The 17256-nt window shown below is 48.2% G+C and overlaps 1 protein-coding gene across 18 annotated transcripts in view; it reads left to right on the top strand.

Annotated features, from left to right (window-relative positions):
* EHMT1 (euchromatic histone lysine methyltransferase 1) overlaps nt 1–17256 on the top strand; it is a 107092-nt gene that overhangs the window by 46478 nt on the left and 43358 nt on the right. For 7 of the 18 annotated variants that reach the window (XM_058853663.1, XM_058853660.1, XM_058853670.1 and 4 more), the window contains 2 exons: nt 7347–7434; nt 15725–16278. In XM_058853663.1, coding sequence (XP_058709646.1) covers nt 7347–7434; nt 15725–16278 — 642 coding nt within the window. Of the gene's footprint in view, nt 1–1516; nt 1702–2897; nt 2921–3253; nt 3283–3753; nt 3773–4548; nt 4570–4604; nt 4624–4698; nt 4718–7346; nt 7435–15724; nt 16279–17256 lie in introns of those variants that run through there. The other 11 variants (XM_058853661.1, XM_058853658.1, XM_058853657.1 and 8 more) reach the window with 9 other exon arrangements.

The raw sequence follows: 17256 nt of genomic DNA, 5'->3' as shown, positions 1-17256 counted from the left end.
TTGGGGTCAGCCCAAAGGCTCGGGGCACTGATGGCGTGTGCTCCCTGCTTGCAAGCCTTGGAGGACCATATGTTCCTGCAGTGACATGGAATGTCAGTGATTTGGAAATGAATCCCTGAGTTTATAATCCTCAACCACCGTTTTCAGCCAGGTTTTTTTGGGTTTTTTTTTCTGACTCCTCCGAATTCAGAGTTTTGACACCGTCCCCTCTTTGCAGACCCTTGTGGCCCCTCGTGTTTCCAGTGGGATTTGTCCCTCTTTGGTCTCTTGGGTGGAGGATACGTGTCTGGCTTTACTGTAGGGTGCTGTTGGTCCTGGAGGGGGGCAGAGGAGAAGGGCAGCCTGCCAGGATTTACAGTAGTGAGAAAAGCAGCAGGAGCGAAGCTCTCAAACTGTACAAGCTAATTGGAAAGCATCCATTAGAAAAAAGAAAATATAGAAGGGGAGAAAATGTTGAGCAAGCTTTTAAAAGATATCCTGGACTCCAACACAACAGCTTGCATCCTCCAAAGCAGGTGATTTATTTATGTTTTTTCCTTCAATCCCCATCAGGAGGGGGAAGGACGTGGAGAAGGGTCGAGGCAGTGGGGGTTTAGAAGGTCTGACGTGCAAGTGTCCTCCCTGCAACGCTGCCATACTGTGCCTGAGCAGCACAGTGGCTCTTGCAAAGGAAGCTTTTCACAACTTGTCCTTGTTCCAAGGATGAGGAAACCTCCAGCTCTTCTGGCATTTTCTCTCTGTCGTAAGTCAGGGCTGCTTTCACCTGTGAAGTATGATCAGCACAGACAGGGAGAGGGCTGGAATGGAGCGGGGCTCTGAGCAACCTTGCAAGGCTTTTCATGGAGTTCTTGGTGTTAAATGAGGAACATTTCCCCTCCTCCTCTCCTCATTTTCCTGTGTGCCTGCAAAAATACTCTGGTTTGCATTTAAAGGAGAAAACTGTATGTGCTGGGACTAAGCCAGCTTGTTTATTTAAGGGAAATACCATATTTCCAACCCTTTCTCTCACAGAGGAAGGCTCGGCAGAGGATGGCAGACTGGGCTGGGGATTATATTTTTAGGTGACATCAAAGCACAGTTGTGATTCGAAGAAGCTAAAAATCATGGCTGGCATTTTGCATTGAGCCCTGCGAGTTCCTCCTCCCCACAGCCCCCACAGGGGTTAACCTCTCCCTCCAAGGCAGATGGATTTTCACCTAAATCAAGGAGGAGAAAAGGGGCAAAAAGAAACAAAAACCATCAGGAAAACAAAAAAAAAAAACAACAAACCCACCACCATCACCCCCCCAGGCTTCTACTTTTCCATGCTTTCGCCGTTTGCCTGTCCCCAGGGGGGTGTTTGTGGTGGGGGCCGGGGCGCTGGGCAGGGACACGGGCCCTGTGTCCCTGTCAAAAGATGGCAGGTCCGTGTGTCCGTAAACAATGCGGTTATGAAATGGCAGCGCGGCCGCGCTGAGCATGCTCGGGAGCTGCCTGTAGGGGGAGGCGAGCCAGAAAGATGATCTAATTCCGTGCAATTCTTGGGATTGAAGGAAAAGACCAGGCTCCACTCTTAATGACAGAGCAGAAAAACCAGGCCCCACGCCGGGGACGAAGCCCGTAGGCCATGGAGGAGAGGGTGTGAGGATCTCCCACCTCCAGGACTTCGGGTGCTGGGCAGCGCTCTGTCGCTTTCTCGCCCTCCAGCAGAGTAAGGCCTTGGTGAGGTTTTGCTGTAGTTATTAGAGGGACAGGCCCGAGGGTGCAAGTTTTATGATTATGATTATTTTCATTATTATTTTGTTGTTATTTTTTTTTTCTTTTCCCCCCTTCTCCCCGTCCGCTTTCCCGGCTCGCAGGCACCGCTGTCTCGCTGCTTGGCCGCGCCATGGCCGGAGATGACCCAGGTGGAGGTGGTGTGGGCAGCTCAGCCAGCTCCTCGTGGTCCCATGGGAACCCACGAGGGGCTTTCCCTCCTCTGCTGCCCCATGTGCCCTTTGGCTGGGCACCATGGGCATGGGCAGGGGGACAGGGACCTGCTCCGCTGGCTGCGGTGCTTTGGGGCGGGAGGAAGAAGAGCGTGGAGGCTGAAGAGGTTCCTGAGCCCCGTTGATGGGGGTGAGCTGCCTCCCAGCAGGAGACTGCTGGAATCTGCTTCCTCCAGGCTCCTCTTGGTGCTCTGGTTTTGTCCTGGCTCAGCCAGTTCCTGGGGACTGGGTGTTTCTGAAATGGCTGGTTTGCTTTTGCTAGAGGTAGTGATGAATCTTGGTCTCCATTTTAGGGTTTTCTTCCCCTCCTCCCCTCCCGGGGGCTAGGAGAAGGCAGGCAGCAGCTGGAATCCTTGCTACCCTCAGCCCGTGGAAGGAGGGGACGCCTTTGTCTGCTCTGGATTTACATTTGCCTGCACACACAAGTTGCACTGGCTTTAACTCTACTGGGATGCAGCTAGATGGGCCTGGAAGCAGTGAGGAAGTGTAAATCGATCTCCCCTTTCCAGGAGGGCAGGGGCTCTGCAGACCCCCCTTGCCTGAAGCCTGCACGCCGTCGTGGAATGCCTTGTCTTGGGAGAAGTCACTTTAAGTCCTGTTGTGTTTCATGCACGTGTCTCCGTGTTCCCAGCTGTTGCGTGCAGGGACTTGCACCTCTCTCTGTGCTTCCCCCCTTCTCGGGGAGTTGACGTGTGTGGCTGGAATAGGAGAGAGGACATGGGGGTTGAGAAGGAAATGTTTCTTTTCTATGGAGAAGAGTCTGGATGAAAGGATTTCAGGAGACAAAAGAATTGCAAAGAATTTGATTTGGGAGCAAACTTCAGGCTGAGGGCAGTGCTTGTTGTGAGCTGCAGATAAAATTCCATGTTCACATGATTGCATGAGGCTTATAAGGAAGTGGCCTTAGCCTGAAAAAAAGGAGCTTTGAGACTGGTGACTGTTTTGTAGGCCAGGTATGCTGGTGGTTGTGTTTCCTTCCTTCTCCAGATGAAATGCTTCTGTTGTTTCTAATGACAGGCCCGTGGTCAGCATCCCCACGAGCCTTGAGCCCAGGCCTTGCCCAAGCACAGTGCTGAGATCTGAAATGAGCAGCCTCGCCGTGCCTACAGAAGAAACACTCTCTTTCTACAAACATTCTCTTAATCATTACTTCCTATATAATTAACTACAAAATGTTTGTCTTCTCTTCAAGGCAAAGGTTATTACGAGCAGGCTGGTTTGGGTTGCGTTATTTTTATTTATATTTTTTTTTTTAGGAGAAGGAGGGAAAAAATGAATGAATAAGCATCTGCCGCTGCTGGGGTTGCATCATTTGGTGAGAGATTTGCCTCTGCCTTGCTCCGGCGTTGCTGCAGCCCTCGTTTTCCTGGCTGGTGGGAACTTTCCCTGGGGCTGTGTCCTGGCTGGGGTCTGGTGTCACCTCGGAGGGGTTGGTGAGCAGCTGGAGGCTCCCAGGCAGGAGCAGTGCTGTCCATCCCAGAGGTGTTGGTGCATCCGCCGCCCCAGATGGGAACAGGCACTTTGAGGGGGTCTCCTGCTCCCAGCCCTCTTCCAGATGGACCTGCTGTGTGTGCACGGCTCTGCTCACAGTAACGCTGCTGCCGAGCCTCAGGTTCCCAGACCGTTGATTTTTAAGACATAAAAAAAAAAAAAAAAAAAAAAGAAAGAAAGAAAAAAAAAAAAAAGGAGAAAAAAAAGACCCTGGTGAAGGTAGACATCTTGGCACCTCAGCCTGCGCTCCTTCCCGGGCTGCCGGGAGAGCAGAGAGCTCGGGCTCATGATGTAACTCTGGTCCCTTGGGCTCGGTAAGCTGCAATATGTTGGAGTTTTGCTGTGCATGTGTTGTCTTTGCCTATAAAACCTGTTTGGACCTTTGCGAAGGGCACCCGGATTGCTGATGAAAATGCCAAGGAGAGGAGGCTGCAAAAGCTCATTCCGTGTTTCCTGGCTTTGTTCTTTTTATCTTCTTTATTTTCCATTTTTTTTTGGTGGGCTTTCTTTGCTTTTTTTGTGGGGTTTTTTGTTGGTTTTTTTTGTTGGTTTTTTAAAATTGTTTGTTTTAAAGGCACCACTGTTTGTAGCCATCATCTGTTTGGAAATGCTGCAGAGCCTTTCCTTGGCCGGTCTGACCTGTCTTCCATCCCCTCCAAAGACCTCATGGAGGACAGGAAGCTTGTTTTCTTATAAACAGAGAGGCAGAGAGGAAAAAAACTAACCCAGCAGTAACTCCTCTGCTTTGCTCCTCATGGCTCTTAAAGCCCTTTCAAAGACCCAATCAGTCTTTCTTCAGATGCACTAATTTTTTCTACCCTTTGAAACCTCTAAACATGAAGGCTTGGGGAGGGAAGGGGGGGTAAGAATGCTTCGTGGCTGCTGGTGTTTGCTCTTTATGGAGGTTCTCCAGCCACGGATGGTTAATAATCAGTCTGGGGTGGGCGAGGGAATGGAGGCAGACGGCTGCGGGAAAGGGGGAAAGGAGGAAAAAAAAAAAAAAAAAAAAGAAAGAAATGGAGCGAGTGAGACTTTTATTGTGAAGCAGCGTGTGCTTGGCAGTTGGCTTTGTTGGGACTGCTGCAAGAGCAGACATTTCTCGGCGGGGAGGGTGGGTATAGGATTTCCCTGCCAATCGGGAACGGACGGATGGGGCATGGGGAGGGTGAGCAGAAAGGGAAGTTTGGTCTGGATTTAAGGGAGGGGAGGGCAAAAAAAAGCCCCCAACACACTCAGACACACACACACAAAAGCTGGAGGTATTGACACTTGCGGTGAAGTTGGTGCTAAGTTGGCTGGGTGGAGCTGGGTGGGAATGAATGGTGCTGGGTATCCCATGGGTGCCCCTCGGTGCTGGGCGCTGATGGAGCAAGGATGGGAGAGCGCTGGCCTGGGGGGATGAGACTTCGAGGGCTTTCCTGTAGCTTCCTTCTGATCAAAATGCTTCAAAATTCACAGTTGGCTTTTTATTTTATTTTATTTCTTTTTAATTATTATTTTCTACCTCGACGCCGAGTTTCTGTTGGGAAGTTGTAACGTTGTCGCCTCTGCTAGCGAGGGCTTTGTCTCTGAGGTAGGAAGCAGGAGAGCTGTGAGATGCCACCTTGGCCAGCCTTGCCTTGGCACCCAGCTTTTGTCCTCTCAAAGGACAAAAAGTGGTGGTTTCTGTCTTGGAGTTGGGAATTCTGCTTGGAGAGCTGGGCAGGCAGCTCTGAGCTGCTGGTGAGCAGGGAGAGTGGTCAAGTTCTCATTGACTCCAGGCTTCCTGCAGTGCCTTTTCTTCTTGGGTGAGCAGCATGTGGAAGGGAGAGCCTGGATGATGTGTGGAGTGAGGATACTGCTTAGAAAATACAGAAAAACTTAGGCTCAGATGGCTGAGAATGGCCCCTGGAAATCCTGGGGCGTCTTGTATGAGTCAGTGGAGTAGCAGGAATATCAAGACCTCTCCTTGTTGCAACAAAGGTTGGGAAAACAAACTGGTCCCTGTTAGACTGACTGAGGCTCTTTTATTTGCTGCTGGTGCCTGTGGCGAGGACCTGGGTGCCCTTGGCTGTGGTGGGAGCCAGGGGTGCCCTCGAGCTCTCTGAGCTCTCTTTGCTCAAGTCTTGCAAGCAGGATAATCCATGAGAAAAACCGAGTTTATTCCCAGTTTACAAGAGGTCTGACTAGAGGAGAGGTAGGGTTTACGAGCTCATGTTTGCAGCAAGGATATGTATTACTACTGGCTCAAATAAATAAATAAAACAGCTGCTCTGTGTTCAGAGTTTGGGCTGTGTTTTATGATCATTTCTCAATGGAAGCTGTTGGCCAGTGTCTGCTGAAGGTGGGTTCTGTGTCAGGCTGGGCTGAGCTGAGCTTTCGTCTGTGACTGGAGATCTGAAGGTGCTGTGCTTGGAGCACAAGTTCCTGGTGCTGGGAGCTCTGAGATGTGACTGTGTTTGTGTCTGATTGTGCTCGGGACAGGTTGGGGACAGGCAGGGACAGGCAGCCACCCACAGCCTCTGTCCTGTGCTGCAGGAGCCATCCTTGAATGCCCTGAGCTCCGGGCCTGGCAGGTGCTGGAGGCTTTCCCAGGATCTGGGGCTGGGTGAGCCCTGCCTGGAGCTGGGGGCTGCTCTCAGGGCATCTCACTGAGTTCACCAGCCTGGCAGGGTGACAGCAGGTGACAGCAGCACCCAAGCCCATCTCCCTGGCAGCCCTGGACAATCCCACATGGGCACGGGCGAGCTGCTGGGAAGGTTTGGGAGCTGCCACACCGGGCTCCACGCGTGTCTCATCCCCCTCACTTGCTTTAAGGGAGGTGGGCAGGTTGTTTTTCTTTCTTTATCACCCAGTGTGCTTTAAACCCTGTGATTTGCATGGCTGCAGGCACCATCTGCTCCCCGTGCTGGCCTACAACAGTTGGCTTGACCTGGGCTTATTCTTGTGCCGGCAGCACTGAACCCGGCACCGACCTCCCCATCTCTGCCTCCACACCAGCTCTCTCCTTAAACACAGCTGTGGCAAAGACCCCTTCTAGTTCATTTTCTTTCAAATACCATTTTCCTTCTGGTTTATTTTGGTAGGGTTTTGGGGTTTTTTTTGGTTGTGTTTTGGGGTTTTTTTTGTTTTTTTTTGTTTTTTTTTTTTGTTTGGTTTTGCTGCTTCAAATTAGAAAGCAAAAGAGATGGTATTAAGGCTGCAAACCTGATCTAACAACATGATGCCAGGCGTGTGAAAGGCAGAAGAGATGAGCAGGTGTTCCCTTTTTACATATTTTTTTCTTTTTAAAAAGAGGGGGGAAAAGAAAAATTGCTTTCTATAGAATTAAAAATAGAGCTCATTAACTTTAATAAACATGGATGTTATGAATGAGGAGTTAGCTGTAGCTGACTGATGGTTTGCATTTTGGGATGTTCATTTGAATGAGCTACAAAAACACCCAACCAAGCCACCAGAAGGACATGGGCTGGAAATGTTGATAAATGAGGTTGTAGTGAGAAGTCCGATAGATCTGCCTGCCCCACCCAAAGCCTAAAAAGTTTCTTGGGGGGGTTCAGAGTCACCTCCTCGAGATGCCTTTCACACAGACAGACTCAGCTGGATTCCCAAGCACGTTGCACTGGGAAGATCTGTCTGGCTGCCTCCAAGGCAGAGCTGGGAGGTGGCAGCCCTGGGCACAGCCTGGAGCCCCTGTGCTCCTGGGGCTGTCAGCTGGGGCCAGCCTTGCCGTGTTTTATCTGTGACCTGTGCCTCGGTGGCAGCTTCCTGGCAGCCTTCATTCTGCAGAGGGAGGTTTGGCTGTGTTGTAAACAGGATGTGTCCATGATTGTCTCTTCTTTTGAATGCACCGTGTGTCCCAGCACTGAGCTCAACCCTGATATTTCTGTTTTTTCTCCCCCACCGTAGCGAGCAGTGCTGAGTAAGGGAGAGCCAAGGAAAGACGGCTGCATGAAGACTGAGCTGCTGAAAGACATCACCAACAACAAAGAGGAAGGTGAGCACCTGCCCTGCTTGAGGGTCAGAGCTGGCTCATGAGGTGGGCATGTGATGGGGACAAAACTGGGGGCTTGGAGATGTGCTCGGTGCCCCCAGCACCTCAGGTGTGCTCCCACAAACACAGGCTCCCTTCTCCTGTGTTTATTCTCAGCAGGGCTCTTCCACTGAAGATGCAGATTTGCTTTTCAGTCCATCCCTCACCACTCCCCCAAAGAAGGAGATCTAATTTTCACTTCTGCTTTGGTGTGAAGCACCCAGGAGTTACTTTGAACTTCCTGTGTGTGTGACTGGTTTTAGCTGAACTCTGATCCCTCCCCACACTGACCTTTTCCTCCCTCTAGGAACGTTGACATTTTGTTTTGCTGTGGGTTTCTCTGTTGCTGCAGAGCAGCCCCAATGGCTGCAGGGTGGTTGGAGGGGTCAGACACCCCACACCTCGTGGCTCCTGTGTGGGTTCTGCAGCTTTTACTGCTGCACAGGTTCTACTGACAAAGTCTTTTCCTTCAGCATTGTCTGTGAGTTACATGCACACAAATCTGAGGGCTTAATAAATGTGTCAGTGGGATTAGGGAAAAAAACCCCACCACCCTTTAACTTTCCCCCAACTCCCTCCTTTCATGCTTTTATTATTCCTGGACTAGTTACTTCTGATAGCTCTTCAGGGATTTGGTGTATTTTTGTTCTCCTTTCCATAACAGAGCATTAGGAAAGCACTGAACTGGCCCCACTGAAATCCCTACTCTTATCTAGAAACAAAATTTTGGACTTAATTCAGTTGTGTGCAAATACAGCATTGCTTTTTCTTTCTCTTCTGTCCAGCATAAGTTTTGTCAAGCTGCTCTAGTTAGGAAGTAAAGCTCAGAACAGGCAGAAATACCAAATGCTGTGCTTGGATATTAACTGGGAGCACAGGAATCCTGCTGCCAGCAGTGGTGGCACAGGGACCTATGGTCTGGGCAGAGTGGAGACAAAGTCTGAGGTGTCAGAGGGAGGTTGTGTTGCTCTGGGGAAACTCAGTTTGATCCCTTGCCTTTCTTAGCTCAGGATTATAGACCTTGTTTGTGTAGCTCTTGGTTGATCTTAAGGAGTCAAGAATCTGTGGAGGTAAAAAAATCCAAAAGGAGGGTGGTAAGAGACATTTCTGTGCCTCTTGACTGATTTTGACTTGGAGCAAATGCTGTGTCAGAAGGCAGCTGAGAGCCCTCCCTGTGCAGGAACAGGAGGCTTCACAAGGTGCTGAAATTCCAACCACTCCAGTCTATTGTCCAGCTCTGTTCCCAGGGAAAGGAGGCTCCTAAATGTGAGTCTCCATTCTTCTGGAATGTTCAGAAGGTGCCTCCCCAGGCACACCATGAGTGTCACAGACCATGGTGTGTGTGCTGCTGTGCTGGGACATTGTCCCTGCTGCCCCTGGATCCCCAGCTGGGATCCTCGGAGGATCATCACCACCAGAACATTGGTTCATGGCCCCAAAGCCTGTTAATAACAGTGTTTAGTGCTGGCACAGAATTCACATTTTTGACTGTTGCATGAACATGAAATCATTCCAGCAGACTTGCAGGGTGGCATGGAACAGTTTCTTTGAGCCCAGTTTCCTGGCTCGGAGATGGAATTGGGAACTGTGGACTGGAAAAGCACCCTGAAATCTCAGCTTTCTCTCTTCAAGTGTTCTTGAACAGTCATTTCCCTTTAGTGAGGAGGGTGGTGCTGTTGAATGTCTTTGTCAGTGGCACAAACACAGGTTTAGTTTGGGCTGCTGAGGGTGTGTTTGATGGGAGCCTGCTCTGGATTGTGTTCCCTTTGGAAAACCCCCCTGGCAGGTCGCCTGTCAATATTAAACCTGGCATCTAAACTTCCAGAGGCTTGAAGCTGCAGATCCAGAGGCTGACTAAAGGTGCTGTTTGGGCTAAAAGTTTACTGTGAATTGCTCTGTTTTCTCCTCTTTTCACTCCCCCCTGACTCAGAAAGGTGCTGATGCCCAGGGCAGGTCAGGTCCCCATTGGAACTGTGTTGGCACATCCCATAGCTCCACTCTGCCTCTGAATGACCTTGTACCATTGTAAAACTGCCCAACACAGATAGAAAAAAGCTGTGGATGAGGCTGTTTTGTGGTCTGTGGGAAATATTCCAGTTCAGTTTTACATGTGGGTGTGAGTTTAGGTCCATACTTCCCTTTGACAGGGTGGGGAAGGGGGCAGGGAGATGAATGGAAAAAAGCTTTTATTAGGCCATATTGTCTTTAGTCTGACTCAGAGAGAAACTATTAAAAAGTGGTTTCTTTGCAAGAATTGCAAGTGAATTCAGCTCTCCTCATGTGCTTCACTCCCAGCTCTGCGTCTCCCTTGACCTTTCAAGGCAAACCACTCCTTTTCTGATTCCCCAAGCCCAGGGGTGGAAAGTTCCAGTAAATCAGCAGCACAAAGGAACAGGAGTGGGTGTTGGGAATGAAGTTCTCCATTTGCTCCAGTGTTTCTGAGCCTTCACCCAAGGCTTTACAAGAGCCACAGTGCTGGGTGAGACCTGCACAGTCACTGCTCTCAGATAAACTCAGCCTGCTTTCAGAGACTGCCAGGGGGTTAAACTCCTGGAGGGGCCTTTTTTTTTTTCCTTTTTTCTCCCTCTTATTGCAGGTAGGAAGCTGCTGTGAGCACAGGAAGTGCTGCTTTCCACTGAGCAGCTGCAGCCTTTGCATTCCCAGCTGCAGGGATGGCAGCTTGAAAGGAGGGAAGGACTAATCTGCTCTCCTCAGGTACTTGGCACTGGGATCCCTGCTGAGGCTGACAGCAGGAGGCCAGGCAGAGCAAAGTGATGCTTCAGGATTTTACATCTTCACCCAGCTGTGCACCAAGCACTCCCTGGCTTTGGGAGCCTTGCTCCAGGAGGGATGTGCAGTCCTGGAGCAGGAGCATCCCTTGGGCACAGCTGGGCTGTGACACCATGGCCCCATCCCATGGCACAGGGATGAAGGAGTTTCATGGAGGCTGTTAACCTGCTCTGAGCATTAAACTGTTGAGCCAGTTTAACTGTTCATGTTCAGGCTGTGTCCTGGGGGCTACGAGGGCCAAGAGAATGCTGGAGGGTGGTTTGGTGTGGCCAGCAGGTGAGGGGAGATGGTGCTTCCCTTCTGCTTGACCATATCTGGAGTTCTGGGTTCAGTTCTGGACTTTGTGGTTCAAGGAAGACAAGGAGCTGCTGGAGAGGGTCCAGCAGAGGCCACAAAGGTGATGAGGGGTCTGGAGCATCTCTCACATGAGGAGAGACTGCAGGAGCTGGGTCTGGTTAGTCTGGAGCAACATCTCCATCCTCCTGATGGCATCTGGGCTCTCCTCTGCTTGGCAGATTTCCTTTTCCTTGGAGTTAGAGGAGGAAGAGGGACAGGAACTGCTGTAACACAAAGATTAAAAGCAGGTGCTTTTCTCACTTTTATCCAGCAGGACAGTTGGGTATTGAATCAAAGGCTGTGGGATCTGTGGTGTTTTAAGGATGATCTGCAAAGTGGTTAAGGTAAAACATCTGTGAGATATGTGTGTGTATAAATACAGCTGTGTGCACTTCTTGGTTTGCACTTCCAAATCCTGAGCTTTTCCTTTAAGCTCTGGCTTTGCTTAGTTCATTTAAGCTAAGTTCATTTAAGCCCTGTCTTTGATTAAACATTTCTCTTGCAGCAGCTGAAGCCTCTTGGCTCTACTTGGGTTCTGTGCTGAGGGCTCTGGAAATTCATGGAAAATCCCATGGGCAGAGAGTGTCTTGCCTCCACCAGTCCTCAGCACCAAGATGCTCAGAAAAGTGTGTAAAGGTTCCAGATAAGATGGTAGTGCATTTGTAGCAGAATATATTTCCATTTCTTTTCTTTTTCCCTCTCTTTTCCCTCAGACCTGGTGGCTGCAGTTTGCCCTGGAGCACAAGGCTTCCTAACATTTCCGTATTTTTCTTATTTTGTTTCACTGAGCTTAAAAATACATTTAAGCCTTTATTTTTTTCAGAATATTATCAAAGTAACGCTGAGTTTTGAGTTGCTACCTGGCCTCCCTCAGGTGGGAAGTTTCTGTAGGTGATTGTGTCCCCTCTGGCTGTGGCCAGGATGGCTGCTGGGGACAGTGACACATCTGTTAGACACCCTCTGCCCACAGATAAATTTTGGCAGGCTGGACCCAGCTCTGGCGAGCTCCAGGGCAGGATTGGAGCCAGGTCTGGCTCTGCTGAAAGGGCTGGAAACCCCAGCAGGCAAAGACAGCGAAGAGGAACCAATGTCTGGGCTGGGAGAGCAGAGGTGGCTTTAATTTTGCCTAATTTAGGATTTTTTTTTGAAGTTACTGTTCTAATTCTGATTTAACCCAGCTTGTTTCTACTTACACATGGCCCAGGCAGGGCTGAGTTTTCCAGAGATGTTTAAAGTCAGCCTGTGCTGCTTTTGAGCTCTCTGTGGGTTGCAGTGGTGGCTCAGGGACCCCCAGAGTGTGAGATGCCTTTTAGACACCTAAAATTAGATGGGGTTGGTCTCATCCTGTCTTAGCTTCTCCCCAACTTCCATCTGAGTCTGTTTTCTTTGGGAGAATTTTAATTCCATTTTAAACAGCTGTGATGTTCTGGGATGAAAACTTGAGCCTGACCCTCCTGCCTGAGCCTGGGGAGGGCTGGGAGCTCTGCAGGGCTCTCAGGGAGTTGTTAATTCACAGGAGAGATTTAAATTGATTATTGGGTATTCTTTACCTCCTGAGTCTTAAATTCATTGTGTTACTAAAATGTACCCTAAAAAATGTGTTTTTACTGAAGTTTGTGCCAACTTGGTACTTCAAGTACCACCAGTAAGTCTCTTGGACACGTTACCTGGGTTTTAAGTGAATCCAAGCTCAGATGGACGTTCAGGCAGTGTTGGAGTCCATGGGAGAAGCTTTTCCTGCTGCATCTGGGATTGAGGATGCCTAAAGGAACTTTGAAAAGGCTGCGATGCTTCTAATTAATAAGGTTTCACTTCATGGGTGCAGGCTAGAACTTCTTACCTTTTATTTCTTTTTAATTAAAGAAAGGATGGGTGTAGATTAAAGAGCAGTGAGCGAGTTGGAGAGAAAACTAAATGTGGAGAAAGCCTCGTTTTGGCCTACTTAGAAGGGATGAATGCTGTAAAGTCACAAAGTTTTAGAGAAATGCCAATTTTAGTTTTATAATTCCCTTGCACTTGCAGCACAGGAGCAGAAAAGCTGCTGAGCAGCATTTTCAAGGGGAGAGCTCACTGCCACGAGGTGTATTTGAAATGAGGATTTTAGCAGGTTTTCAGTGAAGCTTTTTTTTTTTGGAGTGAAAAAGTGGGGGGATGAAAAGGTCACGTCAGGAAGAAGTGTTTCTTTAGGTGTCTGGAGCTGTTGAAGAGCTTCTGTGGGCTGTTTGATTCAGTATTGTCATCCTGAGGCTCCTGCTGGCTCTGGTTTGTGTTCCCATCCCTGTCTGTGGGCCAGAGTTCAGCAAGGCTGTGAAATTTGTTGAGTTGTGCCTATTCAGCAGTGCTGTGCTGGTGCCCTGGGTGAACCTGGGATGGCAATTCCTGTTTTCCTGTCACCAGATCAGGTGTCTTGGTTGGGAAAACCTGACCAGCTCAAACTGTGATAACCTGATTCCCCAGGAGCAGCAATTCAGTTTGAAATGGGGATGGTGGGGTGGTGCTTCTTGCAGGAGCTCAGTGTGTACAAGAAAATGCTGTTCCAAACTCTTCCTGGGTTTGTTGTAGTGCTGCCAGAAGGGAGAATGGGAGAATGGAGGGGGTTTTACCCCAAAGAAAGGGAAGATCCTGCTTGCAGTATCTCAGCCTTGTTGGAGGCTGGAGGGAAACGTGGGTTCTCTTCCTTCTCAGTCCTTGTGGCCTCTGCTGTGAAATTCCATATCTCTGTCCATCAAATCTCTGTTCACACAGGTTTGGAAGGCTGTGCCTCTTCCACAGGCAATCAGATTGCATTTCACAATAAGGGAAATAAGTGTGTGTGTGTGTGATTTTAATTTTGGCTTCATGGGTTTTTCATAAAGCCCGTGATGCTTTCTGGAGTAATGCAGTTACTTTGTCCCTGGGGCAGTGCTCTAATTCACGTTGTTTTGGTTGCTTTCATGGCAGGTAGAGCAGTTCTTGCTCTCTGCTTATTCAGTTTATCTCATAGTTAGCCACTGAAGTTATTTGACTGCTCTGGTGGGAGAACACAGTGTTTTAATCAACAAATATTGAAGGCTTCATTCAGCCAGGTGCCTAAAGCTGAGCTCTAGAAGCCTCCAGCTGTGGTTAGAGAGCTTCTTTTTTGTTGCTTTTCTTTTTTTTTTTTTTCCCCTGGCACTGACTTTGCTGCAATAATTGCCTAAATGGCCTTTTAAAGACCCTGAAAGAGAAACAAGAATTGAAAAAAAATAAAGGCATAGTTGTGGCTCCGTCTGCCCACAGCTTTTCAAATAGTTAAATAAAACAGTGAGAAAAGGAGCACTTGATCTTCTCCCAGAGTTCTTGCTATCAAAAACAAACCCTTGTGCCACAGGGAGGTCTGGGTGGTGTGAGAGGGAGCAGGTGGAGGTGATAACTTTGAGTCCTGCTTGGAGAACCCACAGTCACTGCTCCTGCAGGTGAGGTTTGTGTCTCTGTGTGCTCCAGAGAGCAATTTTTGAATGTTTTGGAGATCTCTGGAGGCTGTGAGGCAGCAGAGCCCACATGGGAGGCAATCCCAGGCTGGGTTGCCTGGAATTAGGGGGAATGGATCTCTTAGTGCAGTGTCTCATCAGGAAAAATGTCCAGAGCTGATCCCCAGGGCAGAGTGACCACTCAGGGTTTGGAGAGACTTTCCAGATCCATCTGTTGAGGTGCTTTGTGCCCAACATCTGTGGCTTTCAGCTGGAAATGAGGAGCATCAGAGGCACTGCCCAACTCTTAATTGATGGGCAGTCTGGGGCTGGAGGGGTCAGTGCTGCAGGAGGTCTTTGAGATGCCCCTGGACAGATCCTGGTGTGAGTTCAGCACTGCCCACGTGTTTTCCCAGCCTTGATTCTGGGATTCAGAGCGTTGTTTTCCTTGCCTGTTTGTGAAATGAGGTGCTGATACCCAGTGGTCTGGCTGTTCCTCCAGTGTGACTCCAGGCTCTTTGGATCCCGTAGGTGAAAATTGCTTTGATGGGAGCTGGTTTGAATCAATCCCCCCTGCTCTGACAGAGCTGTCCCTGTGCTTCTTGTGTTGCTTTTCATAACTGTCTGGTCTCTGGAAGGAAAACAAGCCAAGGAATCCCTAACAGCAGGTTGATGTAATCACTGCACTGAGCGTGCCAGTGAATTGTTATCACTCCTGGTTGCCTGGGGAGCTGCTGGGTTGTCATGTCAAAAACTTTCCTGCAAGTACATGACACAGTCGGATTTTTTTTCAGCTTGGATTTGAAATGGGACAGTCATTGATGGAGGAGCAGGGAAATGTTTAGAAGGGAAGGAAAAGGGATTTTTTATATGTGCATGAGCTTTGTCAGGTTGCAAAAACCTTGCTGCATTTGAATCACAGAATTATTTTAGTCTAGAAATGCATTTACCACACTTCACTCCTGTGTTTACTCCTGCTGTTAGCTCTGAAATGACACCATGAATCCTGGTCCTGTTGTGCTTTGTGGTGCTGAAAGAGCCAATTCCCACTGAGCAACATTCCCAGGAGAGCTGGGATGGCCAGGGAATTATTCCTTGTGATGTTCCCTGTGGCAGCAGAGCCCTGGTGTGGACATTTGGCTGCTGGGCTGTGTGTGTGCCACAAAAGCTCACTGGGAGAGCCCTACCAGCAAAGGTTTTCCGTGTCAGACTGGCTTTGGGAAGGGCTTTGCCAGAGATCCGGATGCAAGATAGGGCAGAGTTCTGTTTACCAGGTGAGGTGTTGACATATGGTCCAATAAATGCAGTTATTGGAGAAGCCAGAGATAATATTTACCTTGAAAAATATTGGGAATAAATGGCCACATCTGCAGCTGAGGCAAGTGGGAGGAAGTGCCCTGCTGTCACCTGGGCCAGCTGCTCCAAATGTCACCGTGTGAGGATCCAGGATCCGGGCAGGTGGGTGAGGGAACAGCCTGACAGTGCTTTAGTTGATGTGGTGGTGTTTAATCCACTGTTGGATGATCTCAGTGGTCTTTCCCAACCCTAAATATTCTGGGATTCTGTGATTTCCATCAGGCAGGGTGCTGGAGGAGAGGGTTGCTCCTACACTGTGAGTAGCTGTACCTTTCCTCAGGAGTTCCAACACCGCTTGTGACCCTTTTCTCATCTCTTCCTCCCTCTCCTCCCTCTCCCTCCAGGGTTTAATGCCATGGCTGCAGATGAAAGCGCTACAGAAAAGCAAGTGGGGGAACCAAAAATGGCGGTGGATGGCGAAACCAACGGTTCCTGTGAGCACAGCGAGGGTGGGGGCCACCCAAACCCAGCGAAAAACACTCAGGACAACACGAAAGTGAGCCAGCAGGACTCTACTACTAAATTAAATAGGATAGCAGAAAACGGCATTTCGGAGCGGGACGGCGAGCCTGGGAAGCAAAACCATCTGAAAGCAAATGACTTCACACAGACTTCTGTCACAGGGAGCAATGGATATATCCTAACCAAGCAGATGGCACAGGAGCAGCCTCTAAGGACTACCAGCTTTGCTTCTCTCACTGGCCACGCTGCAAAAACGCTGCCTGGAGGAGCAGGCAAAGGCAGGACTGTGGGTTCCTTTGCCCAGCTCCAAGCCACCATGCCAAGCAAGCTCGGGGAGGGCAGTAAGGACATGGATGCTAAAAAAGCCCCCGCTGCTAACGCTGAAGTCAAGGTCCACCGAGCACGGAAGACGATGCCTAAACCCACCCCCAGCCTGGTAATGTACCTGCCCAGCACCTGCTGCTGCTGCTGCTGGGCTTGCTCTTGGCTTTTTCTGGGGGTGTGGGGGATACCTGACTGCAGGGCAACACGTGGTGCTCACAGCTCGCCTGCTGAGTCCATTGGGATTTTTGTTTTATTTATTTATATATATATTATTATATATATATTATATTATTATTATATTATTATATATTATATTATTATAATATATATTATAATATATATTTTTATATATTTATATATATTTAATATAATAATAATAAATTATTATATAATATAATAATATTTTATATTTTTTATATTATTTATATATAAATATATTTATATTTCTTTATATATAAATAAATAAATTATATATGTATAAAATATATATTTATACTATATATTATAATAAACTCTACATAATTTTATATATTATATATCATTATACATATTAAATATTTATTATATATTAAATATTATATATATTAAATATTTATTATATTTATATATTTATTATATTTATATATTTATTAGGTATTTATTTTATATATATATATATATAAAAAACTAAAAATTTTTTCTCTTCCTGCAGATAGAGATGTTAAAATAGATGGTCACATGGCCACCACCAGCTCCCGTCCCCAGTGTGTTTCTAAATATATAATTGATCAATTGCCTCCTCCAACAGATCTGTGTGAGACACTAAATGGCCTCTCTCTCATGGCTCTGTTGCTCCTCAGCCTCTGCTGGCATCCAGAGGTGCTTGTGAAGCAAATTAGATTTCTTCTAAGGTCAACCCAAAGGAAATTAAGCTTAGAATGTAAACTTGAGGCTGCTCCTAAGCTTGGAAGCTGTCAAGGAGCTGATCTGTGAGGCAGCTTGATTGCATTGCTGTAGGAGTCATTCTAGGGTTAAAACAGATGATGTTTTCCCTCCATGTCATTGGGAAATGTTCTCTCCAGAATCCTTAGGGGTGGATTTACCATCACTT

The sequence above is a fragment of the Poecile atricapillus genome, chromosome 20 (genome assembly GCF_030490865.1).
Source record: "Poecile atricapillus isolate bPoeAtr1 chromosome 20, bPoeAtr1.hap1, whole genome shotgun sequence".
Classification (NCBI taxonomy): Eukaryota; Metazoa; Chordata; class Aves; order Passeriformes; family Paridae; genus Poecile; species Poecile atricapillus.
Note: the sequence above shows the minus strand (reverse complement) of the source record. Positions and strands in the feature narration are given on the sequence as shown.